The sequence below is a fragment of the Rhodnius prolixus genome, unplaced genomic scaffold (assembly GCF_049639745.1).
Source record: "Rhodnius prolixus isolate KJV_2025 unplaced genomic scaffold, Rpr scaffold_2, whole genome shotgun sequence".
NCBI classification, from domain to species: domain Eukaryota; kingdom Metazoa; phylum Arthropoda; class Insecta; order Hemiptera; family Reduviidae; genus Rhodnius; species Rhodnius prolixus.
In genome coordinates, this window is record NW_027411592.1 from 52,277,732 (window position 1) to 52,304,437 (window position 26,706).

At 31.4% G+C, this 26,706-nt stretch overlaps 1 protein-coding gene and 1 long non-coding RNA gene across 3 annotated transcripts; one reads left to right on the plus strand and one right to left on the minus strand.

The window, feature by feature from the left end:
* Positions 1-153: 153 nt before the first annotated feature.
* On the plus strand, positions 154-23,500 carry Pur-alpha (Purine-rich binding protein-alpha). 2 transcript variants are annotated; one of them, XM_074119944.1, is made up of 6 exons: positions 154-294; positions 19,673-19,797; positions 19,887-19,989; positions 20,091-20,209; positions 20,519-20,746; positions 23,171-23,500. In XM_074119944.1, the coding sequence occupies exons 1-6, from the start codon at positions 252-254 to the stop codon at positions 23,321-23,323; spliced, it is 771 nt and encodes a 256-aa protein (XP_073976045.1). In that variant the 5' UTR covers positions 154-251; the 3' UTR covers positions 23,324-23,500. The 2 variants fall into 2 exon arrangements, with proteins under 2 accessions (XP_073976045.1, XP_073976044.1); XM_074119943.1 differs by lacking the exon at positions 154-294 and adding an exon at positions 9,227-9,376.
* On the minus strand, positions 14,155-15,702 carry LOC141449966 (uncharacterized). The gene is made up of 3 exons (XR_012455795.1): positions 15,581-15,702; positions 14,600-14,635; positions 14,155-14,365 (listed from the first exon to the last, which is right to left on the minus strand). It is a non-coding gene; the product is annotated as an uncharacterized lncRNA (long non-coding RNA).
* Positions 23,501-26,706: the final 3,206 nt, after the last annotated feature.

Consider the following 26,706-nt stretch of genomic DNA (forward strand, 5'->3'; position numbering starts at 1 on the left):
CCTTAATGTGTCAAACTTGGTGGGGTTTATCGCGAATCTCATGACATGGTACTGTGCTTGCGGTTTCACTATGGATATCTATGAGTGAAGTGGTGGAATAACAAGTTGTTTATTACTCTCATACGGCGGTGTTAACATTTTAACCGAGCCATAGCATCGGTTTTTTTAATTAAATTCTGTGCAAACCATTTCCGGTGGAGGAATAATTTCCATTTAGGGAAAACGGATAAATCGTTCCGTAGGAAAGGGATATGTCGGACCGAGAGAGTGGCGATGATCAGCTTCAGGGTCAAAGTAAGAAAACTATAATATTTGTTTTGTTTCTAAGTTATATTTTATTCTTTTACTTAGAATCTTAAGGGTTGATTTCACTCTCATTCTGTGCAAATTTTGTCATGGGCCTTTGAAAATCGTACATCAGTTTCAAGATGGCGTTCTCGTTCATATTTCTTTAAAATTCTTATTGTACACAGTTGGTTTATTCATAATCTGTATCTGAAACTATTTTAGGAATTAAAATACATGGTTGATAAGTTTTGATTAATACAACACTTGCGGTTTATTGTTTACCATCTGGATACATTTCTGAATTCTTTCTCTTCAACTATATATATAGAGACATACTATTATTAAATAATTATATCGTACTTTATTACCACTCTTACTGAGACTCATAAACGTGATAAGATGGCTAGTACAAGAATGCTCGAATTGCTTGAGTTAAGAATGAATGTAGGTTATATTTACTAATAATCGTTCTAAAAGCAAATCAATGAAAAAATTGCCCAAATTTTACTATATTGTGATATTCTATTTCTCAAATCTAAAAAATATTTGTTAATTTCGGAGTACTTTAAGAAATCCATATTTAAATAGGTATCATAACCTGTACAAACTAGGCTATGTATGAAATTTGTAAAGTATATATAGTTTTTAATTATTCGTTATATTAGAGGACGAATTCAATTTATTTTATGTCCTTTTCATTTGTTACTTAAATTATCCAAAATCTTTAACCGAATTTGGTTTATTTGTTGTTTGTACTTGCAATTTTGGATCATGTCATTTGTTTTGGATCGATTTAAGTTCTTGTCAAAAATTATGTTTAAGTTTCTTTATTTATCATCTTTTGAGATACTGAAACACACTCTAGTTTATTTACTTACAGTATTTGCTGAAGGAGGTACATGTGACAAGCAATATTATTTTTACAGTATTGAGAAAGTTAAATGAACAAAAAAAAAAATTATTTCCATTTAATTTATGATTGCTAAACCTATGAAGGTGCTGTTGCTATCAATAATCTTGATAGAAGTTAAGTTTCCTAAACCCCTTTCTTATATTACAGTTATATTTAAGTTGGTTTATTACGTTCACTTATAAAATTCTATGTAACCTAATGTAAGGTACATTTTTAAGCACTATTAAAGAAGAAGCATTGAAGTTCGCTTAAACTTAAAGTCTTCTGTTATTTTATGGAAAAACAAATTTTTGACTATTGTGATAATAGGAATTAGCATGTTTTTTTGGGTCCAAATTTGATATTAATTGTAATTTTTTGGAATGAAAACATTGATTTATATAATTTTTTGTATGCATTTATTTTAAACAAGTAAAAAGTCAAAATAAATTTAAAAAGAATGTGATAAGTTTCTGTTGAAATGTATAAATATTATCTTAGAAAATCCAATTGATTTTCATGTTGTTGATTATAGATTTACTTCTCTATTCCTGAATTTTTAAAATTTATTTCTGCTAAACAAAACTTGATATTATGTGGAAGTAATGTATTAAAGTGCCTAGTGATTCTTTAAAATATGGTTGTTGGAATTGGAAATTGATTGTTGTGCTTGTATGCAGCATAGTTTGTAGATTCACTGTCTTATTATTTAAAAAACAATTCTTGGTCTTATTAGTTATTATCTTTAGTATTTCTAATCTGAAAAAAGTATGCTACTGATAATTTTTTTTTGACAATTGTGATAGTTGGGATTAGCATGTTTTTTGGTCCAAATTTGAGGTTATTTAATTGTAGTAAGATTTTTCTAGTCGTTATTTTCTTTAGGTTTTTCATTTCAATGATTGTTGACATTGTGTTTTTAATTGTATTGTTAAGTTATTTGTTCATTAATATTAATGAGCAATGATGACAAAAAGTGGAGAATAGCTTCTGATAAAAGTAAAATTCAGCCATCTCCCCGTTTACAGGAAAGGTAGTTCCTCAGAATGCATTGTGATGAAATCATGACTTCTGGCTGCCTAACAGTGCAAATAAAAAATGTACTTGATATAACATTAAAGTGGTAAAATAAGAATGAAAAATAAAAAAATGGTTTTTAGATGTAATTATTCTCTTTATTATACATCACAAATCTTTTCTTCCTTATTAGTAGGATTTGACATTCATCGTTCTGGTTTGATAAGTGCCTTACCTATTTTGCCAAGCAAGCTTTTGTCCAGTCATCTTAGGAAATATCAGATAGTTTTTGTCTATTGATCATTTTTTATGTCAATTCAGAATTTTATTCTCTTATTGAGGTTTTTTAAGTAGTTATTTTTTCTCAGCTCTCTATAATTTATTTCACTTTTGATATTTTTTTTTTGTTTTTATTGTTTTGGTTTCTTCTTTTTTGTGCGGTTAAATATTTAATCATTATTTTATTAACTTACATCAAATTTTAGACATTTTAGAGCAACTTTGGAGAAGGTTGATTGATGCTAATATCCGTGTTATCTAATGATCAGTAGGTATGGTACTTGTATACATACTGCTTCTGTGCGACATCTGATTTTTAATTACCTGGTTTTTCTAAATCGCTAGCCTTAAATACTTTTTTTTTGATCTCCAGATATAAATCTCGCTTCTTTTTGGTTTATTGTCAGAAGCAGTTTCATGTCCAGCTGCTGACCGTGAAGAAAGAGATAGTATCTTAATACTTGACTGTTATCACGATTGAAAAATATTGAAGGATAAGATCAGGAATACTAGTAGGAATACTTGTACTAAATACTATAATAATTCTTGATTTGCTTTACTCGCCTCCATAGCTATTAGTTAGTTACACCTAACTTTTCCTTTTAATTTTACTGATTCCTTTACTTTTTAAGACTAGTCTGTGTAATCTGTACTCTGATGTGTACCTTCTAAAATAACGAAAAAAAAAAAAAAAAACTTTGGTTTCATCATATTTTTTCAGTTTTAATAAGCGTCAGCATCTGAGAACGTTAGAGCCTGGAGCCTTTTTCAGTGCAATGTTTAACACCCTCCCCAAAAAATGTTTTCTCGTTCCAGACAACACTGACCATCACCGTGAACAATGAGAAGTTCGTAGGAAGAGAAAAAAAAAATACCTAAGGTAGAAGGCTCGGCTAGAACCAGAGCCCGGGCTCTTCGCGTGGAAATCTCAATGCCCTAAATACTTATTTTTGTACTCTCAGTAAAAGAAATAGTATTTTTGAGTAGATTTCTTTTTTTTTTTCGCTTCTGAATATATATTAAAAGTTATTTTGTAATACTGTCAATAGGGTCAGTCACACAGAAGGAGATTTCTCCATATTAGACCGTAGAAAACTGCTTTAAATCGGATTTAAAAATAGAATTCTCTTAAAACAAGCTAGTAGAGAACAATAAGAAACACGGCTTTTAACAAAGTATAACGGTCAGCGTGATTGTTAGCAAAAAGTATGCACCCGTAGCATGTTGAAATACTTAACTTTCACGAGATTGAAGGTTGGTCTTCAACAAGAGGTCGGCAACCTGTTCTTAGTAAAGATCTATTTTTTTTTTTCAATTGAAATAAATAAATTACTCTGAGACGAATGGATATTTGTATACAAATTTTAACTAACTCTTGCTACATGAGATTGCTAAGATGATCGATCATATTGCTAGTAAAATATTATTATTTTTTTAACCAGTCATCGTCGTTTAACTCCGGGTACTTGGAAGACCTATGAGGAAATATATTTTGTTCGATACAGCATCATTAAGAGGAAATCAGTTACATATTTTGGAAACTGGAGGAAGGGGAAAATGTAGAAAATGATAGTTAGAATTATGAGAAGATGAAGTTCATGACAGCAAACTCCAGAACCGAATGTGTAACTGTTGGACGAAAGTTATATAAAGGCACCAGTTTTTAATATTTTGGGTACCTCCAAAAAATGGATTTAAGATAGCGCGTTATCAATGCAAGAAAAACAATAGAACTGCTAGATAGCACATTGTAGATTTTCAGTATTAAAAAAAAAAATTGTGCAGAGCACATCGTCGTTGCCCTTTTAACTAATTTAAATGTTTAAGTATGTAAGTACGCGACAGGAAATAGTAATTTGTAGGTGATCTAAGGATTACTTGAGGGGAAGAATGTTCGATACGTTGACTGTAAGGTTTAAGAACTTACTCCCTAGTCAAACGGCGACCTTTATTATTTTACTTAAAAATTATCAGAATATTCTTCATTCACTTTATTAAGTAATACACCATGAGTTAATGCTTTTGAAGCAATTTGGTTCTCTATTACATTGAAATGTTTGAGTTTATCTTTAGACAGATTTGAGATTTTGCTGATGTTTAAGCCATTTGTCGCTTAGGTATATTTGGACTACCCGGTTGTGTATTGGGCTTTGAGATTGTCTTTAGTTATACTTGAAACTTGGCTGATGACTTAGGTCACCTGGACATATCAGATTCGTTGGTAGACTTGTTACGATCAAGTAAGGTTACTATCAAGTGCTGACTTCTTAAATCTCGATAGGAAACGATTGCTCACACTGCACCTCTTGTAGCATAATGAGCTGCAAATGAATATATATGTGAACGGAATCTTTATTTTGCGCTACCTAACAGCAATAGATATTAGATATGACAATAGAAATAATTAATTAGATACAATTAGCAATAGATATAACTTTTTTGTCTTAAATTTTTTTTTTTTCAAAAATTATAATACTTTAATAATTAATGTCTAATCACCTGGTTTGTCTTTTGAGTGGAATCATTTTAAAATTCTTCAAAAATACTATGGCAGAATATTTACCGCCCTACAAATTAAACTTGTTAGGTATCCTTAGAGTCACACGATAAAGACTGAAGAAAATTAATTCTAATTCATTTGCATATAATTAAGGGCATTCGTACATAAAAAATAAGGTCTGTTTAAAAGTAAAGTAATTGCCTGTTTTTAGGCTTTACGTAAACATACTTTACTGTAAATTTCTTTTATTAACCATTAAATAAAATCCAAGGCCTAAGACCAGGAATCGAATCCAGTACCATAATACATATTAGCTTTAGAGGTCTCGCCTCTAACCGCTCGGCTACCGTGCCGCCTAGATCTGTTTATATTTAAATGTTTTTTATAAAAAGTAATAAGGTTCTATGGTAATATTAAAGAAGTAGCCCTTCATGTTCTGTAACATTGAATTCATCTCTTGGAGGATCTAATATCTTTCCTGCGTTGAGAAGCAAAGCATTCTTGTTTCACTGTAGATTGTAGAATCGCAGACTAAAAAGAAATGAATGCTCAACTGGCCAACGAGACCCGTGCCCGTGGCTTCCCTCACAACAGAGACCCACTCGGCTGCCCAACCTCCTGTCTGACCATCCAATGCCTTCTTGGCCACTCTCTCTTCCTCCATTTTTGCTATCAGCCTTCAGCGTTGCAATTTATCAGGCTCAAGGTTCAGCTCTGCATTTGTTCTCCTCCTCCAGGATTCACTATATCTTTCTCAGGTGTCCATCTTTTTCTCTTGCGCTTTCATCAATACTAAGGCTTCTTCTACTGCGTATGTTGCTATGGGCTTCAAAACAGATTTGTACTCGTTTTTTCGGAATTTTGATCTCTATTATAACCTATTACTTCTTTAATACTTCGACTAGACCAGCATAGCATCAAATACTAGCAATTAAGCTTACGCAAATTTCTTGGTATTCATTCGTTTGTGAATGTGATAACTGTCCCCCAGGTACTTGAATCAGTGAAAGCGCATTCCTTGGAACTCAATAAATTTTATGTATGATTCTTCTACTCAAAACATTCGTATTCTGTTTTTTCTTATTTATTTCTAGCTCTAGTTGGGCAGCTGCCAGTTTCAACTCTTGAAAAGCGGCGTATAAAACATTCTGATTTCGACTGATTATGGCCATGTCGTTTGCAAACGCCTTGATTTGGACCATTTGCCTTAGAAATTATTCCATTTGGTTTAATTTTCCTTATCCGAGCTGTTTATTAAACAGTAAAGGTGATAAGTGGCGTACCACAGGTGATGTACCAAAATAAAAACCACTAAGTTATTTAACAGGTTGAGTTTATTAGTCATAAAATAGGCATTGGTTGCTGCAATTTTGGTGGTGCCAGTAGACCCATTTTTTTTATCAAACTTAACCAATTTCTTGAAGAAATGATTGTTTTAGATGCTAGTGACGTGAGATTTGCTTGGTGCCGTCGCCACTTATTCAGTCATTGCCTACACCCTAATCTTTTCACGCTGATGTTTTCACTCTTCTTGCAATGTTTCCCTAGTAATCAGCCTAAAAAAATCACTAAAATGTGTTTCATGGTCATATTGAACTATTAAAAAAAAATTAATAAGACTGAGGAATCGAATCAGAAATACAATCATGTTCAAAACGTTTTGTTAAACATTAGGTAATGACCGTTCACAGCAAAGTTTAAATAAATAATAAGGGTTATTAAAGATGAAAGTTGTAAAGCGACCATTTTTTTTATACTCATCCCATTTTAGTAGCGGAGCAAGTGAAAACTAAGCCAGTGGCTCTTACTTTACATCTGCAACTTAGGAGGAAGGGTCTGGGTGGTATGAAGAGGGAATGGACGGTTCAGAGTCAAATCCACTGAAAGAAAGAAGGTCTTTCGGCTTTAATATTTAAAGCTCTCTTATATATTTTGTATTCGTATATAGTGAATACAGTAGGGTACGTAAAAGACTTGAATTTTGGATTTATTTTAACACCTTCAAGGCAACCATATTTAGTAAATTATTCCAGTTTTATAATAATTTATCCAACGGCGAAGTATTTTTGTGTAAATTTTTGTTTTTGAGTTTCACTTTTACTCTTTACCTTCTCTTATTTTTTGTTTAGAAAAAAGTTAAGCGATCATATCAAATTTTCTAATTTGAAGTTTCCTCGAAAGTATATGCGCGTGAGCTTGTGTGGGAGTGATGTGTTGATGTTAAATGAATATGTCAGACAAAAAAGATGCCGGAAGCTTAAAAATTATTTATGAATTTGAAACTTTTGATTTCTTTGGTTTAAACTGATCAGATGTCTTATGTTTAAATTAATTGCGATTTTCTCAAAAATAGTTTTAACTTTTTTAAAAAAAATTGTTTATGTGTATACAGTCATCTCTCAGTTATCGCGGTTGATAGGTACCAGAACCGGCCGCGATAAGTGAAAAATCGCGAAGTAGTGTCATCCTCTCATTTTTAACATACGTACATTTTTAGTGTATGTATAATATCAATAAGTGTATATGAAACCATATAAGTGCATATGTTATCATTAGAACATTAAAACATTGTTTTAAACGTGCAGGTAAATAAAATATTAATAGTATAAATATACATAAAATAATGTATAAATGATATTAATATGATACGTGTGTGTATAACATACGTAGATGTAACTAAAGTGTACATACTGTAAATATGTTTTTAGAACTCTTTTATTCTTATAACAACTTTTCTTTTGTAACAAGGTACGTAACTCACCTCTGACAATAGCTTCTCTTCGCTTGATCTTTATAAATGTCGATGAAACACCTGTGCAGTACTGGAGGTGAAAAAGATGAAGATGATTTACTGTACAGGTTAATGAGAGCTTTACTGTTCCTCAGATGATGACCTCATCTTCAGGTGCTAGGGGATTGGAACAATCCGCAATGTACTGAGACTGCGATAACTAAATGAACCGCGAAGTAGCGAGGGATGGGTATTTACCCATATTGTATATACCCATTAAAACTGTTCGGTAGGACAGTTGTATAAGGATTGATCGTCAAAAACTGCTCGAAAAAGCGTAACGTTGAAAAACACCCAACTTTAACAATTTTTTTCTCTTTTTCTATAAAAGATAAAATTCTCAAATTTTCTTTAAAAATGTAGGGCAGATCCTTCTTTATAACTGTAATTTTTTTGCAACAACCCAGATCAAGTAGATTTTGAGAAAAAATTTGCCGAAAATGAGCAAAAACGGCATTTTCAGAATTTAACATATAGTAATAATAATATTCAACCAACAAAATGTACACCTGAAGGATCAATTTGTAAAAACCATTTAAATAATTTGCGAATAGTTGGTAAAGAATAAGAGGAAGTCAGGCGCCACTGTAGCCGAGCGGTTAAGACACTAGACTCGCAAAGCTTAAAGATGTATTGTGTGGTACTGGGTTCGATTCCCGGTGTCTAGGCCTTGGATGTTTATTTAATGGATTTAATATGAGAACTTGGTCGTTATGTTTGCTATTCGTCTCCGTCTGCGACACCTAATTGGTACTTGGATGTAAAGCCAGCCTGAAAAAAATAGGCATATATACTGACTATATAATATATTGGAAGTGGAGGGGCTTACCTTATTTTTTATTTGCAATTTATTTAAATTTTGTTTTATTTATTATCATTTTAATAATCCTTATTTTGCCTCGTAAAAATGTTCTAACGTGAAAAACATTGTGGAATACCGTTTAGTACAAAAACCAATTAGTTTATTAATTGAAACATATTTCTAAACTTAGAACTTGACTCGACAATTAGGTATGAGTCAGTTCCGTTTCGAGTCTGTTAGCTGTAAAAGCCTTTTAGGTGGGGAGGTCGGGGAAGAGATAAAGATGAGCAATACCGTGCCATTTCTCCTCAGCGCGCACCACAGTGTTCTTTGCCTAAACTTTATTTCAACATTTTGTGCGTTTTTTTTTTGTTTGCGATCAAATAATGTCTGGAACTGTGGTTAGCCGTGGCATCCGTCTTTGTTGCAAATTGCATTGTAGTGGGGCTACAAGTACCACTGATTTCCAGGAAGACGACCAGAAATGCAAGAGTGGGAGCGAGATTACGTGACGTCATCAACAAGGACGGCATTCTTTTGTACGTGAACCGAGCCGGCGGCTACCGCCCGCCAACTAAATGCATGAATGAAAATTCCCTTCTCCCTCTCCTCTTTTTTTTTGTATTAGCTCTAGTATTGCATGGTCTACCTCTACGTCGCGCGTATTCACCGCAGACCGTCTATAGTGAGTCAGCCAGCTAGGAGTCGCGTGTGATGTGTGATTTTGAACCATGGTTGTTCGCGCCTTTGAAATGTCGGATAATACTAACTGGCTTCATGGAAGGATACCCTACTGGATTCCCCCTGGTATTTATAATTAATCTTTAAAAAAAATTGATAACATTTTATACAAGTAGTTCAGTGATAACACCTTCGTCCCAAAATTGATGACACCTTGACTTATCGCGGTTAATTTCTTTTTTTCTACAAGTGTAGGGAGCACCTTGTAATTAGAGAACCAATTTGGTTATCATTTTCTGTTCCCATATCAGATATAACCTTCCTCATTGTATGGGGTTACACTAACTCACTTAACTTATTGATACTTGCCCCTCCAAAAAAGTGCATTTTTCGTTGAATAAAGTTTCAAGAAAATAACCATATTTAAAATACAAAAATTTCAAAATTATTTTGATCAATAACAAATTTACAAACCTGTGATAAAATTTTCTAAGAGTGTGTTTCGCCAAAATATAATGGACACGTTAATTCTCTACTTCAGTTATAGGGTTATTGCAAGCACCTTTACTAATTGTGTTATTAGGAATATATTGTTAATGAATGAGTGCTAAAGATGACCCGTTTTACACTCGAAACGTTTAATCTTTAAAGATATTTTTGTGGAATTTTTATAAATTTAAAATTTATGTTTGGTTAGCTTAGTCATTTTTATCAAATTATTAATAATAATACAAATAATTATTGTATTAATCACATTTTTTTATAGCCCCTTATTATATACAACTATCCTACCGGATAGTTTTAATTATAATTTTCAATTTGCATATCCCGTTAAATTAAACAATTATTTATCTCTATTTATAATTTTGTAGTTTAAAATTAGTCATTTTCATTAATAAGGAATTTAATGTGAATTCCATGGACAATATTTGTGTTTGGTGGGGAAATTCTGTGTAAGTGTGATTAGAAATCAACAGAACCATGCGGGAATTTTTAATATGACTCACAGCACGGATACGTAACAAACTGTATACGTCATCGGTCAGACTGCTTACCTCACAGTCGCAGCTGATTCACCCCAACCAACCAACCACCTATGATGACTCGTCATCATCCGTTTAACACGCCTATTTTTATTTAATCATTTATAATTTTTTTTTTTTATTATTTAAATTCTAAATTATTATTTTAATTTTAATAAATAATTACAATTCTTTAAAGAGCTTATTTAAAGTGGTATTAAACTTTTAGTTGTCAATACTCTGACTGCAGATATAATAATTACCTTCTCTTACTCTGCTACAGTATGAGAACATTTTATAATCGTGGAGATTTTCGATTTTTCACCAGAAATTACCGTTTTAATGTCCTTTGAGGACGAAAAAGTACCTTTATAAATCTGTGTGTATGTATGTATCTATCTTAACTTTAAAAAAAAATCGCGACGGAAGTTTAAATTTGATATTTCATTTCTGGCCAACAAAGGACGTCATAATAAGGTTAAGGGCTAAATCGGTCAAAAACATTTTGTAAGTAAGCTAGGCTCATGAAGGGGACAGCGTGTTTCCAAACCATGAAGATAGAGAAAGACTACAGAGGACAGAAGATTCATCTGTCCATACAGTTCAAAGGTGAGGACAAGATCGAACTTTTACCACCGTAATTTATTGAAATTCAGATTTTTTTTTTTTTTAATCAGTTATGGCGTGATTATTTTTTTTAATAATTAACACTTCTTTCATCCATGTTCAGCTGATTATTTATCCAGTAATTTGGTGCCAACTTGTAAGGCTTCTTCTACAATGGATCTATTGCTTTATATGTAAGAAATTGATTAGAAATCTTTTTTATGTAAGTCCATTTCATTTGTTGCCGTCAATCGATCTCGATAAAGTCTGCTATTATAAATAGTATAAAGAATATAGTCAACTCCAAACTGCACAAACACTTTGGGTACAAGTTAGAGTTACTTCTAAATTTAAGTTTTACCAAGTTATCCAACATTTAAACTATTCTGCAAGGCCTTTATGATTGCGCATGGGTGGTTCAGTGTAAATATTTGTTAATTTTAAGTCAGGGATTCGCCATAGAGGTAAGAAGAAGAAGAGGGTTCGATATGAATTTAGGTGACCAATATCGAAAAAGTTTTTATTTTAAATTTACACACAGCAATTTAACCAGCTAATTGTGCATTAGTTTGATAGTTAATTTGTGTTCCTTTAGCCGATTTGAAGATTTCTTTGATCTTGTGTCCAAGCCGTGCTAGCTGGTTTATCTAATAGTTTGCTTTGTTGTGAATGTTGTTAGTTAGGAATTGAGTGTGTCGCTGTTCTCCAATAGTAGTTTATAGAATCTTAATTTATTTTCTTGTTATTTCCTTCTGGGCATACAAGATATTTGGTAAGTCTGCGCGTAAAATTAGATTGGAAACAGATTATAAATGCGTTTAGGACATGTCTGGGTCCTGAAGATAAGAGTTGTATTTTATATTACAGCTGTTCGTCACAGCTCGATGTCCGTTCGTACCGGTTTCAGTTCAGTCTTGTGGATTGCTATTTGCCATTTAAGATCGAAAGTACTGGACCACATACCTGATGCGAAACTGTCTGTGTGGATCATTTCAATGCGATAAATGGTATTGTTGTGTTTAGTAAGAGATTTACGTCACCAGTTTTTCTTTGTTTCAGAATAAATTTTGACGTATTAGTTTTAAAAGAGCTTTTTGTAAAAGACCCTCAGAATTAAAAAGAAATCCCTTCTCTTTTTTTCCCCCAGCTTTTCTAGCTCCTTAGATTGTTATTGATTTTCCTTTGCTCTAATATAAACCAGATAAATTACCAAAAAAAAATGTGTAGATATTTACATTTATTTGGCCGTATGGAGGGCCAGATGTTATAATAAAACAGCCAGTGCCAGTATATATGGCTATCGATTCGCCGGTCCTCCGTCATGTTGCGCTGCTAACGAACAAGCTCTCCTGTTACCAAGTGCAACCTCGCCCCAGCCCTTCTTAAACTCTTCTTCCCTGATTTCTTGACAAGTTTTTTTTATTTTTATTTTTGAGTTATAAGTACTGCACATTTATCTGCATTCTACGCACAAGTATGGTCTGAGTAAAAAGAATAAAAAACTTTTTTCTTTTTAATAATTGGAATTATTTTATTATTACTATTATTATAAAAAAGTGGTATTAAAATTCACACTACTTTATTATATTACCATTCTAAAAGTTTTAAATCAAAATTTTTTCCACAAAATTCCGAACATTTAAATTGTATTTAATTTTTTATTAACGTATAACAGTTTATAACCTACCAATGTAATCTTACAGTGAAGCCTCATTTGAAAAGTGCCCTAAAACTAATTTTCTGTAAAAATATATATATATAACAAATAAAATATCTATATATTTATTACAAACATATCGTACTTTTTTTGGTTGATCAATTTTGACCAAACATTCCTGCGATTTTGCGAGTTACATGGGATACAGACCCACCACACCTGGAGTCCAATTTGTAAAATCATTTTTTCATATTCATGGGATCTCAAAATTGAAATCAAAAACCAGAATTTGCACGATTACAATACCTACTTTCATCTACAAAGTAAGAGTAAATAATAAGTTAATGAATTTATTTAAAAAAGTATTTCTTGTAGCTGTCCGATTTTTGGCGAACTGTTACCATCCCATTTGACCAAATGTAACGTTTTGAATTAGAAGCAAAGAATCATCGTTCGTTCTGCAGCCGTGATATTCTGGTCTTATTCTTTCTCAAACTCTTTTGTCCTTTAGCGTTTATCTCTTAATACTTAAATTAACCATTCACCGAAGAAACAATGATGATCTTTTGCTACCAGGATTTGATTTTAAAAAACAAATATTTAATAAAAAGCAAATATCTTACGAGAAAAATTCAAAAGGTTTAAGTCTTTAAGTTAGTTACAGATATTACTACATATTAACCTGTTGATTTATTGATGTCTAATATTGCTATCAGCCCTTATTGTAGCCTTTGTTTATATATTTGTTATATTGATTTATTTTATCGTAAGAAAACTAGGTCGCACAGGGTACCTAGCAATGTTTCATCAAAGAATTAATGAACAAAATAAGGGCAGTTTTGTATGAAGGGCATGGAAAGGCTTTGTCTTTAAAGTACGATACTGTTTATGACCAATATCTTATTAAGGAAGGGTTAGATTAGGGCTATTAATACATTTTCTTTTTTTTCTTTTTTAATAAATAGATAAAAAATAGCTACATACGGGAATCGAACCTGTGATCTACATACAAATCCACTCTTCATAACCCTCCCTGGCCCCTTGGCCTATGTTTATTTAAAAAACATTTTATCGTGTAAATTCGATTAAGCTTAGAAAAGGGGCAGAGTAGGTTTCCAATTTAACTGCAAGTTCAGTAAAATAATGACGGAGGACTGGACTCCCACGCAGAGGTCCCGGGTTCGAATCCAGCTGCTGGCCCTTAGATTTTCTGTTCCTAGGAGCTTCTTACAGCTCAATGTCCGGTGATGGACAGTGTTGTCTGTAACGAGAGAACACTGTCCGGAGGCCGGCAGTGCAGTGGAAAAAGCTCCGGGCGCTAATGACCTCAGCTGTTGATGCGCCAAAAATAATAATAATAATGACGGAGGTTTAAATTGCCAAAATTCCGTGTTAGAAGTAAATTCCCCAACAGGAAATAATACTTTCACCTAATAGATTTCTAGAGATTTTCCCTCTAGTGTCATATCTTGAAATGATTGTAGTTTAATAACCTAAATAATGTTAAGTTAGGTTTAATAAATAAAACAAAGGTAGTTGTAAATAATGTTTTAAAATTCGAAGTATGAAAAACAAAATCACAAGTTAAAAACATCAAGAATTGTAATAAAAGACAGTTGTGTTAGTGTTTACTACAGATCTTTTCAAAACACACGCGTTTAATTATTTGTTTAGTACAAGCTTTACACCGTGTTTTGGTTTCAAGATATACATTTTATTGTTTTCCTAATATTTAATACTTCCATCCCTTTGACAATGATTATATCAGTTACAATGGGCGTTCCATTCTCTTTAATTTAGTTGGTTTAGTTTCTCTTCAGTTACAGTTAACTGAAAAAAAAGAGAAGCTTGAAAAAGCTAGAACTTCCATTATAAGTTTCATAGAACCAATATTTGATTAGACAAAAACTTAATTAGTTAAAAGAAATATTTCATTTGTTAATTTTGTTCTTTATAAATAACCAAGTGATATTTAGGAACTTTTGATAGTTAAACTAATTCTGTTTCTCTCTATATATATATGTATAGTGTTCAACACGAAGAGGAGTAAATTCTACCACTAACCTCATTTCGTGACCGCCACAGTAGAATATTTTAGCCCTAAAAATAAAACACATTTCATAATAGTTTTCGTTTAGTTAGTGTAGCGATAAACTTGAAAATGTTAGCGCGAATCGTTATTTTATGAACAAGTTAGTAGTTTTTATCAAAATGCTACATCTTTAATACAATGTTTGTTAAAAAACAAAAAAAAACAACAATGTTTTATGAAATATAACTTAATATAACTAGGGCATTATTGTTAGTTTTTTTTCCTGTTGATTCTTAAAATGCAATATATGATAGCGGTTTTTATAATTGCTTACTGATGGATTTGTTTTGTGAACACATTTATTATTATCTTCTTACTGGTTTAGGCTTAAAAAAATTTCTTCTGTTCTCTCTCTTGTAAACTAGTCAATATAAGATGATCTTGTTAAATAAAGTCAAATATTACATCCAAGGTGTAAACTCAGAAAGATTTTGCTAAATAAATATTCGATTGTGCTTTGATCATCAATAAATGACTAATTTTGATAGATAAATTAGAGCTGTTTACCTTAAGGCATTAAGAATAAATGAAATAAAATGCATCGAATTGTTGAAATACTTAAATTCTGAATGAACAGTAGCGCTGTATTTTGAGGACAAAAAGAAATTTCTAAACTATGAATTAAATTTTCTAATCGTGAATCTTGTGTTCACAACAATCGGCTTCCAACCTATTCGATTTACAATTTTTTGCGTTATATTCGATTAGAGATACAGCGTGTTGTTAATGAAAAAATTAACAATGCTACAAAAATACTAAATTTGAAGATTTTTTCTATAAAAATTGCTTATTTGCAGAATGAAGTACTTCTCAATGATTTCTTCAGAACATGTAGTTCTGTTTTTTCATTTTGGAGATAAGGGAGCGGACAGGATAAACCATAAAGGTGCCTGCCAGACACCCCATTTCTCTCGATTGCCTTTGGATGGATTGGATGCAACCTGGAAACTTACCAGACTCTTTAGGAAGACAGGAGCGCTATCAAGATTGGTTTATCCACTCTTTATTGCCTTAACACCTTTCCTCCATTAAATGAGAAAGTCCTCGGAGGCTCCGTCCTTGAAAAAGTCATCCTTATGCCATCCATCCTTCGGTAGAAGTCCTATAACAATTTGAATTGGCTTTGAGTAGTATTGTTATTATTTATTTATTTATTTATTTTTGTAGTTTTTTTTGATGCCAAAAAGTTCCATATACCAGCTATCACTGCGGGTCCTATATAATACGTAGTGTTAATGTCGGTATTTTATCTTGGGCTGACATACTTGAATGGTTGCCAACAACCCTGAAGAAGTGGCTAATTCATTAATTCCAGAGATTTTTTTTTTTTATTTAATTTTTTAAAATTTTATTTTTTGTATAAAAAAAAAGAAATAGTAAATTTGAAAGGTATATCAAATTAATGATGAATATGTTCCTACACTTAATACGATATGGTTGCTAAGATACTCTTTTTAAGTTGGGTCGTCGATTTCGATGTATCGATTAGGAGAGCGAGTTGGATGGTGGGAGTGCTGGCCGAGAACAGCGACCTGGCTAGCCGGTTGTGTTGAGTGCGGAGCCGGCTGCGGCAGCGAGCGGAATGGTCCAGCGCGCCGAGGGTGTACTGTGAGGAAGTGAGAAGACGGGAATGTTATTATTATTGTTGGCTAGTCCAAATAACGGCTGTGACAGTGTCGCCGGTTAGTGCAACAATATTCAGCAGGTATGCTGCTGCTGCGAATTCAAATAATACCCTCACAATGCAGCGATCAACATATTTTAGTGCGGAAACTGAATCAGGTATTTTGAAGCCGTTAGCACTCTATTAAAACAAAAAAAATAATAATAATAAAATTTCTACTTATATGCGTAATTTCATGTTCTCTTATTTCTTGTGTCAACGATGGCAGGTTACACTACCTTCCTTAATAACCTCGACGGTTAACGCATAGAGTTTTTGCAATTAAGCTAGAGTTTCTATATTTTTGTATCCATTTTTAAGTTTTTGAGAAATTCTTTAGTTTTTTAAAAAGAGTATAGCCTAGGAGATAAATCAGGTGGTGTTAGCATACTTCTATCACTAATTAGCTGCTCATTAATAATATAGTTCTTCCATGATTATAATAACCTACAAGGACTACCAATAATAATTAAATAGTTATTGTTTGATATTGGATAAATAGTTATTAGTATTAAATATACATAAAGGAAAATTTTAGCGGTGTGATAGGTCATGCATTAGCAAGTTGTCCGTGGGCCCTAACTTCTCCCTAGGTGTCTGCTATTGATTAGAGCAGCGCAAAGCTTGGTGCTCCCCGCCGCCACCGGCATTCCTATATTCGCACTCCTGCTCTACACCCCCGCATATACCCGCACCGACATATCAACTCAGGTCACCGACCTTTGCACTTCCCATCTGACCTCATCTTCTCTGCTATCATCACCTCTCCATCTCCTCTTGGCCCATACCCCGGCACATTTCTAGAGAGAAAGTTATTTCGCCGACCTTGTCTTACTCACACGAACGCACACAGGCTGTTGTTTTCAATATCACTCAAATTAACCATCTCCATATCATTAATTTTTTATCACCAGCTATTCTTTTTTTTTTTTTTTTAATTATTTGTTTTATAAATTTGTTTATTTTATTCAGAAAAGTAATTTTAAAATACGCAATCTTAGGTTTTTGTTATCAGTATGATGAAAATGGTAAAGAAATGCACAGAGAATCAGTCACTGATGGTTTTTTTTTTGAAAAGATTTGATTTGGGTGTCCAGTTTAAAGATAACTAGTTGTGAAGATTGGATGTAAGTTAGGGTTTTTCTATTCGTAAGGTTTGGAACTGATTTTTGGATCTAAGTACATTACCTTAAGGACACCCGTCTTGAAAAGTAAATTCACAAAGAATGAAAATAAAAGTGCTCTTATAACCCTTTTAAAATGTACCAATAAAATTTCTGAGCGAGTGATTAGAAAACATTTTTCCTACACTCGCAAACTGAGGGTCTAAATTTCGAAATTTTTAGCAGTATTTTTTTTGGGGGGGGCCCTATTATGAACAAATGACATGGACTATTAAAAAATTGATAGCATCTTTAAAGTGGATAATTCAATGAAGGCCAACTAAGTAATGCTAGTATCTTGGACGTGTTTTTTATTTTTATAATTTATTATTTTTGGAAAATAAATAATTGCTAATTTTAGTCCCATTTTTTGTTTATTTTTGTCTAGCTTTCAACCTAGGGAGTAGTTCATCTTGAGGATTCTGATACATATTTGTCAGAAAAGGCTACATTTGTTGTTTTAAGATGTCACAAGTATTGTTTATAATATTTATTTACTTACATACTCTGTCTATGCCGTTAGGCTTACAGAGGGAGTTGGCTACAAATGGAAAATTACATAAAATAATACATTCGTTATAATTAATACAAAATTAATTAAAGTAAAAATAAAAATAAGCTGTAATTAAAGTACTTTCTTTAAAGTAAGGATTCAAAATTGGCGAGAAATCGTTCCAATAAAAACAATAACTCATCTTTTTTGCCAACGTTTCGACAAATATATTGTCTTCTTCAGGGCCTGGATATTACAAATACAACGAAACTCAGGCAAAAAGACGAGTTGTTGTTTTTATTTGACCGATACTCGCCAATTTTGAATCCTTATTTGAATAATTTGTGGTCACGAAACCTATATATTCGTACTTTCTTTACCTGACAAAATAATAGTACTTACGTATATAAATTAAAACAAGTGAATAACGCAGAATTACAAATAAAGGTGTTAAAGAGATTTCTTGAAGTTACTATAATAGTAAGCCGTAACACAAGTGTGTTAGCTATCTTCCTCCGTCTGTGATCCCTGATTGGTAGTTGGACTTATAGCACAACATTACTGTAACTTAATTTCTAATATAAAATTGCCTTCTATCCATTTTGACAATGACTCCAAGAATAACATTTGTATGATAGAAAATATGAAATTGAAATTGATGGATAATTTATTTTAACTGATTTCTGCTTCTTAAAAACGTTTCTTTAAGTTTGTGGGGTTGGTTCAAGGAGAAAAACAATGAGTGCATTTGCGACAAACTTGTTTCAAGACTCAGAAATATATTTAATCATGAATCTATTAAACGTTGGTTCCACCTATATGTTAAAACACTTGCACAGTTATACACCACAAAATTTAAAATAATTTTGAGCTTTAAAAAAGACGAAAATTGTCAAAACGTTGTCAAAAAAAAAAACAAACTATGTATTCTTTTGTCTGTTGAGCCGAACCTCTATCGGCTTAGTAAACTAGTATCTTTCATAATTCCTTCATTACTTGTTTGAATGCTTAAAGATCTGCTGGTCGTTATGCTGTAAATTTTATTTTCCAAACATTTATCCCTTCATTTCCAGAAAAAGTTCTGACCTTTGTTCGTAAAAAACGCCCTTATTTATTCTGCGAGATTCGTATTTGGAACCGAACCAGATGGTTAGCCAATTCTTTATAGAAATCCTACTTGTTTCGAGAAGGAATGACATTATACCCTCAAATAAATCGGAGTTTGTTCAGAAAATTTAAGCTATGTTCCCTGACTAAGAAAAAAAAACAAAAAATAATTGTCCTAATTTTTGAAAGATAAAAATTTATCTTTGAATCAATGAGCTCTTATTAATTCTTTATCTCAGACAATTTAGTAAAAAACAAAAATACAATAAAGTGTATACGGTAGTTTAATAAAACAACTTATAGCTAACATACAATGAATTGGCTCTCGATCCAGAGTCCGTTTGTGCATAAAAATGCACAGGTGGAAACGACAACTTATTTAATAATTCCAATAGTTTGAGGCTATTCAGGATTTCATCATGAATGATCAATGATCAGTTTATGATGACTAACTTATTCTTCTAAGCGACCATGTTGCCTCCATTACCTTTAAAACAGTTTTAGAACCTTGCTAAAAAGAGGATCTTATGTTTATATATAATAATAATAATTATATTATAGTTAATAATAATTTTTTTCCTTATTTTTTACGTTAATTTAAAATTGTTATGTTTGACAGGACAGCAACTGGGCGCGACGACCGGTGAGACGGAGTTGGCAACTAAAATGATACAAATACAATCTAAAAGATTTTATTTAGATGTTAAACAAAATAGGAGAGGTCGTTTTATAAAAGTAGCTGAAGTAAGTATTTGAAAATAAACTATTATATTTAACTAATTCATTCTTTTTAAAAAAAATCAGCGTTTATTAAATCATCTTTTAATTTTCAGATTGCCTCAGACGGAAGGCGGAGTCAAATCTTTTTAGCTCTTTCGACAGCAGCCGAATTAAGAGACTATCTATCAACATTTAGTGATTTTTACGCATCCCTCGGTTAGTTTATTATGAAATGTTGACATATTTGTCTTCTAAATGAGTTAATATTAACTGTATAAATATCTTAATTTGTTGATTTTGTTTTTATAAATATTAAGGTCCCCCAAATCCTGACAATCTTCCAGAGGATGGGAAACTTAAGTCCGAAATGATGATGAAGGATAATCGTCGTTATTATTTGGATCTGAAAGAGAATGCGAGGGGGCGTTTTCTTAGGGTAAGAGACTATGTACTTTGTTTAATCTTTTCAAATTAGTAACTCCAAAATAGTTCACATTAAAATTGAGTAATTCTTTTAATAGAGAACAAATATTAAGACATAATTGTATGTGATTAGTTAACTAAGTGGTAGAACTTTTAATGTTTGAATTCAGAAAGTGTTGTGTTTAATGAAAGAACACTGTTCTGATACTGCAGAAACGCTAACTGCTTGCCACTTAATTATTTTCTGCCAAAAAAGAAAGAAAAAAAAATTAAAATATGTAAATTGCTTGCTGATAACTTTTTTTTATTTTTTACTAAACAGGTTTCCCAAACGATCTCAAGGGGTGGGCCAAGATCACAAATAGCGATACCTGCGCAAGGGATGATTGAATTTCGAGATGCGTTGACCGATCTATTGGTTGAATTTGGCACGGACGATGGTGGTTTCAAAGGTGAATTACCAGAGGGCAAACATATGCGTGTAGATAACAAGAATTTCTACTTTGATATTGGCCAAAACAACCGTGGCATTTACATGCGCATCTCTGAGGTATTACTTTGTTTTTGTCTTATATATCAAGATTAGTATGAGATCACTTTTTTAAATTGTAGCAGTGGATTTGTATGATTTATTTAAAATGGTCAGCTCAACTCATTCAGAATGCTGAATTAAGATTTTGACTAGGTGAAAAATTTGATTTTGACAACCCAAAAAAATATTACTCTTTATAACTAACCTTCTAATGGCAAATAGAAATTTAATGATTTTTAACGAAAGAGTTCAACGCTTTGCTTAACGTTATTTTTTTTTATAAAAGAGCTCTTATGAGAATAAACTTAGACTAAAATAGTTACATCTACTATCCTTGTAACTTAAATCTCAGTTTTATTTTAATTTAAATTAATAAATATCCTTTAAGATACACCCTGTTCACCTTTTACCATGTTGTTTACAAGATTCTTCAATTATTCTAAAAAATAACGGAACATGATGAACAGAAATTTTGGTATAACAACGTGAGCATCAGATTTTTAAAATGTTTAATGAAATAAAAAGAATTCCTTTGCAGTTAGAAGCTGTTAGTTTCAAAAATGAACTCCTCAAGCAAACTCAAATTAAATTCACTCAATTAAATTTAGAAAACGATATTGCGTCATTTAAATAGAGTTTATTTCTTTTAAGTCTGCCTTGGCTTACTTCAATTACTGATAACTCTTAGAGAAATCGGAATCATGAAGAAAAGAGAAACTGAAATTAAAAGGCTTAGTAAATTTTGGAAAAAAGTTAGGGAGAAGCTAGTATATATTTCATTTGTATTTCGGGTTGCCTTCCCCGTGACTTCATTTAATATCTTGAGTTCTTAACATAAATGGGTTATACTTGCAAGGAACTTTTGAATCCAGATAAGAGAATGCTCTTCATTGATCTAACCGACAAGGTTTGGTCAAACTAAGGCGTAGCTCCTTAGTTTATTGGTGCACGCAAGCATCCCAAATTGGCATCGTGAATAACTTTCATATTTGAGAAAGAAATAAATGTTTGATTTTGAGTAATGTTTCATTTTTTTTGTGGCCTTACTTATTTTTAATCGCTTCTCTGACCTCTTCGTCGGAATATAAATATGTTTGTGGATTCCTGTATTCTAATCTAGACTAAGTCTTCTCTCCAGAATTATAAAATTTTACTTTTTTACTTTATCTAGGAACTTATTTATTTTATATTTATAATCTATTATAATGAGTAAATATGTAAAAATGCAGTTTTAATGAAATGGTCATGAATGGAGAAGTTCTGTCGTGTGGCTTTCCTTTTGGATACTTAGAAATAGAAAAGAAATTTATTATTCTGGGATAATTGCCCCCTAAGAATAAATACAGGTACAAATAGAGGCCTAAATAGTTTGGCCTGTGATTAAACAGAAAATAAATAAATAAATAAGTATTTACAAAAGAGTGAAAAAAAAAAAAAATAACAGCAGAAATTAAGGAAATAAATTAAAACAATTAGAATTTCGGAAGAAGCTGAATAGAAGGGATTTAAAGATGGATAGGGTAGGAGCTTGGCGGACAGATGATGGCAAGGAGTTCCAGAGAGAGATAGCACGTATTAGGAAGGACTTGTCAAAGGATTAGGTACGGTGAGAGGGAATATAGAGATCAGATGAGCTAGATCTAGTGTTACGGGAATAGATGGAGATTTAAACTTAAGGAGTTGGAAAATATAGGAAGGCCTTTGAGAATGGATGACTTGAAAAAGGAAAGAAGCCCTAAAAATATTGGCGGCGATAGACAGGAAAAAGCCCCTTCAACTCATCGTAGCAGTGCGAAATGCGAGAGTCACTGGAAATGCTGAAAATAAATCTTATGAAGCAGTTCATGAGGCGCTTGAGCTTAGCTGCAATATTGCATACTGCAATTAGTCTCGAGGAAGTTGTGGGACCACTGCAGAGTTGTGTAGAATTCTAGTTGTGGTTAGAGTTTGAAGGTTAGAGTTTAGAAAAGAGGTTTGGAGTCACTCCCAGTTTGAATTTTGAAGTAAGTTTTCTCAATGCCATTTATAACACAAAACACAGTAAATGTAAACAATCCAATTTTAAAATTGCATTACTTCTGGCTATAGCCTTAAAAATTCTATGTATTGTCAGAGATTAATTTAGGTACAATCCTATTTATTTAATTATGTAGGAATTTTAAAATTTGAATGTAGGTAGATATATATTATTACTAACCATGTATATATACGTAACTACATGCGCGTCGGAGATCTCAGTAAATAAATCTCAGTATTTTGTTGTACCCGTAGTAATGACTACACAGTGAAGGTAACTCATTAATTAGCATTATTGCGGTTTGATGCTTTTACACATTTTTAAATAATCCAAAAAATAAAATTTTTCTAGTTATTTACATTGAAGATAAAAAATGAACTTTAAATTTTATTCACTAAAAATATTAATGAATGTTTTTGTTGCAGGTGAAAACGAACTTCCGAACAGCGATAACAGTGCCTGAAAAGTCATGGGGACGATTCCGTGACATATTTGCCGACTACTGCGATAAAATGAAAGACGGGTCGGATAAAACAAGCGGGGGTCCGGAAAGTCCTCCGGGTGGCGGCGCCAAGTGATGAGAATTGCCCTACCATCATGGCCGCTAGCGTTCTATCTAAATAATAATTAAATGAATTGCAACTTTCCAGCAACAAACATAAGAGACTTCAATCCCTCCAGGCGGTTTATATATGTAATAAATAAATAAAAAATAAATTTAAAGAAAAAAAAAAAGGAAAATAATAATAAAATCAGTGCGGTAGAAACAGTTTCGTGATGCAGCTGACTTTTTTTAAGGAAACGTTAGCTGATATATAAATCTAATATATATATATTACATATGTATATATAAAACAAAATTATATACACATATAAATATATAAAATGTGTTATAAATTTTAGTCGGTGGATATTACACATTAAAGTGTATGTATATAAAAATAAAATATATACATATGCCTCGGTTTTTAGGCCATTGCGGACATTCTCGACAAACGAATGAGTATTCATTATGTTTATTTAAAAGAAGTGTTTTATTTAATGCTATTTTCTTTTTCTTTTTTGCCTGCCAAAAATGTGGAAAATTTTAATGACTCGTGGTTTTTAACAAAATTATAAATAATAACAAAAAATAATGCCTTTTTACATTAGTATTTCAGGCATTGATTATGATCAGTTCCATTAGCATAATTATTATATATTTGTTGAATTATTCATTATGATGAAACAGTTCTTTTCTCTTTTTATTTTATAATTTGTTTTATTCTTAGAATTATGTAAAGAATAAAAAAAAAAAAAAATAGTATCCATTTTTTGGATAAATCATTTGAAACAAATGACATCTTTAAGTATTCTACTTTAAAAAAAAAAAATTATATATTTTAATAAAACTTAAAACAAATATATGTTATTGATTAATGAAAATACTTAGTTCGTTGGGATTTTGGGGCAAAGTTGTCTTGTGCCCGTGACATCATCAAGGTGTTTAATTATTTGAGGATATGTTTGTTGTGCCACTTTACAGGTTTTTTTTTTTTTTTTAAGGAAAACTTTTTGTTCAGTTATTTGTTTAAAAAAAAGAAGAAAGAAATCAGGATTTTACAGTTGATATTTTCATGGATTCCAGCTTTTTATCGCTCGTGTCGTAATTATTATATTATGTCAACCAATAAAAAAACATTTATACACTTGTTTTTGCTACTTTTTAAAAAAAAAAAATAATGAAATTCTTATGGCGTTTAAATAAAATGTTATTTTACAAATATGTAAATCAGAATTTATAGTTATTTTGGGTTGATTGTTAATGTTATTTTTTTAAAAAAATATATTGCTTAAAATTTTTAATATATATGTACATAATATATAAAAAAAAAAAACATAAAATTTAGAAGAGCGATAATAAGATGAAGTCTTATGTATAATTTTTTTTAATCGTTTGAGTCAGGTTTGATGGGAGATTTTAATAGTAAAGTCCCCTCCCCCATGTATATACATGATTTTTTTTAAAATTATTTATGTTCGTTCTCTAGTTATTTTGGGAATAAACGTGTGACACATTACAACCGTCCCTACTTGCTAGGCACTTTGTTATATTTGTATTTTAGAGGTTTATTTATTATTATATAAAATTTATATTTATAAACAAAAATTAATAGTTCAGTTGCACATTGTATATATAAATATTAGTAATTATATATATATATATAAATATATATTAAAAACAAAGTTTATATATTTAAAATAGAACATTCAAGGATTGCTTATTATATATTGTTGGATGGTTGTAATGCGTCCATTTTAACAAAAACAAAAAACTTTTTTTTGTGTAAAAAATATGGAGAATTAAAAAAAAAAAATGATAAAGTTGGCTAAGGAAAGCATTTACAAAAGATGATAAAGAAGAGCAAAAGATGGCTCCCGTCTATAAAGAAAGGTTTTTCAATATGTAAAAACCTTTTAAGTAGTTTGTTTTTGCTTGTTTGTTAATATACGAGGTCTTTAAATAAAGTAATGAGACAATTTCTGCAATTCTTATGTATACAAAACTAAATTGCAATCGCACTTAATTCCTCTTTAAATCATTGCTTAGTGAAGTCACTTAGCATCTCAAGAGGCTGTACGCACTTTTTGTAACAGTTACTGCAAATCTGGAATCTCTTTCAGTTGGTCGTCGCAGTTTTTTGCTTTCTGTTTTTTCACAATGATTTCTTGTGGCTGTGAAACTACAGATTTCTTTTTCTCGTTGTAGATGGTGCTCAAGGCAAGGTGCGTTGTCAGATACTCAACTCAATGTCGCAATCCCAGAAAGAAACAGTCACTCGGCATTTTTACTGTGTGTGTGTTTTTTTTGTTTCTTTTATGAAATGGTCGCTATTTCCGAGTGCACTGGCTCACTGAAGCAAGCCTTCTTGAACATCTAAGAAGCTGCATCACCTCACAATGCAATTTGTAATACGGCAATTTCGTTGATTTTAATAGTTGCCTAGAAAAAAGATTTCCGTTCGTTCCTCATCCCTTTAATTTGTGTTTATGATGCTCACGTAGTCCGATGATGGTTACTACTTCCTATTCCAGAGATTGAAAAAATGTCTAAAAAGTTGTCATTTTTGGATTGAAACAAAGCACAAACAAAAAACTGTTAACATTAAAAGGAGTTTGTGCAGGGCTTGCTATAAGAATGGGAAGAACGACTTTTTCGCTGAGTGGTTTCCCAGAACTATTTTGAAGCCATAATATGCTATTGAAATTTAGTTTTGAACATAAGCTAACACAGAAACAGTTTCGTAACTTTCTTTACATACCTCGTATTCCTGTATGTATATATATTGTTGGTCATAGGCCAAAAAACAAAAAAAAAAACTCAAAAAATTTTAAAAAGTAAGAGTATTAATTTTGGAACTTTTAAGTGTTATAAAGGAAGGTTTAGGGTAAAATATGATTGTAGATTTGTGGGATTATAAGATTTTAAATTAAATGTATTTAAAAAAAAGAAAGTGGTTCTAAGTTATGATTTGTAAAGTTTATTATTATATTGTATTAAAAAAAATATATATATATTACTTAAAACAAACAAATAAATGAAAAATTGTCTTCAGAAGACTCTTAGAGATTTTAAATCTCAAAAAAATAAATAAAAATATATATATATATCCTTTTATTATTGGTTCTCAGTTTCTTTATTCTTTTGTAGATAAAGTGTCTAGTCCTTACTTCCAGTTTTTTCACAACAATTGTAGTATTATAAAAAAATAAATGAATAATTTATACGCTGTAAAAATAATAATAAAAATAATTAAAATTAAAAGAAAGAACACCTTTTTAATTTTGCATCGAGCAGTGATCACGCCATCTCGGTTTGTTTTTCTATCTCTAAGATGATACAAAATATTTAATGTTGTTAAAATATTTTTTATTAATAAATAAAAAAAAAAAAGGGAAAAAAAGGAAATCTAAGAAAAAA

Coding starts and splice junctions, on each gene's coding strand:
- Pur-alpha (XM_074119943.1), top strand. CDS start 9,301: ATGGTTGTTCGCGCCTTTGAAATGTCGGATAATACTAACTGGCTTCAT. Junction 20,210..20,518: donor CGAGGGGGCGTTTTCTTAGG/GTAAGAGACTAT, acceptor TTTACTAAACAG/GTTTCCCAAACGATCTCAAG. Junction 20,747..23,170: donor TTTACATGCGCATCTCTGAG/GTATTACTTTGT, acceptor TTTTTGTTGCAG/GTGAAAACGAACTTCCGAAC.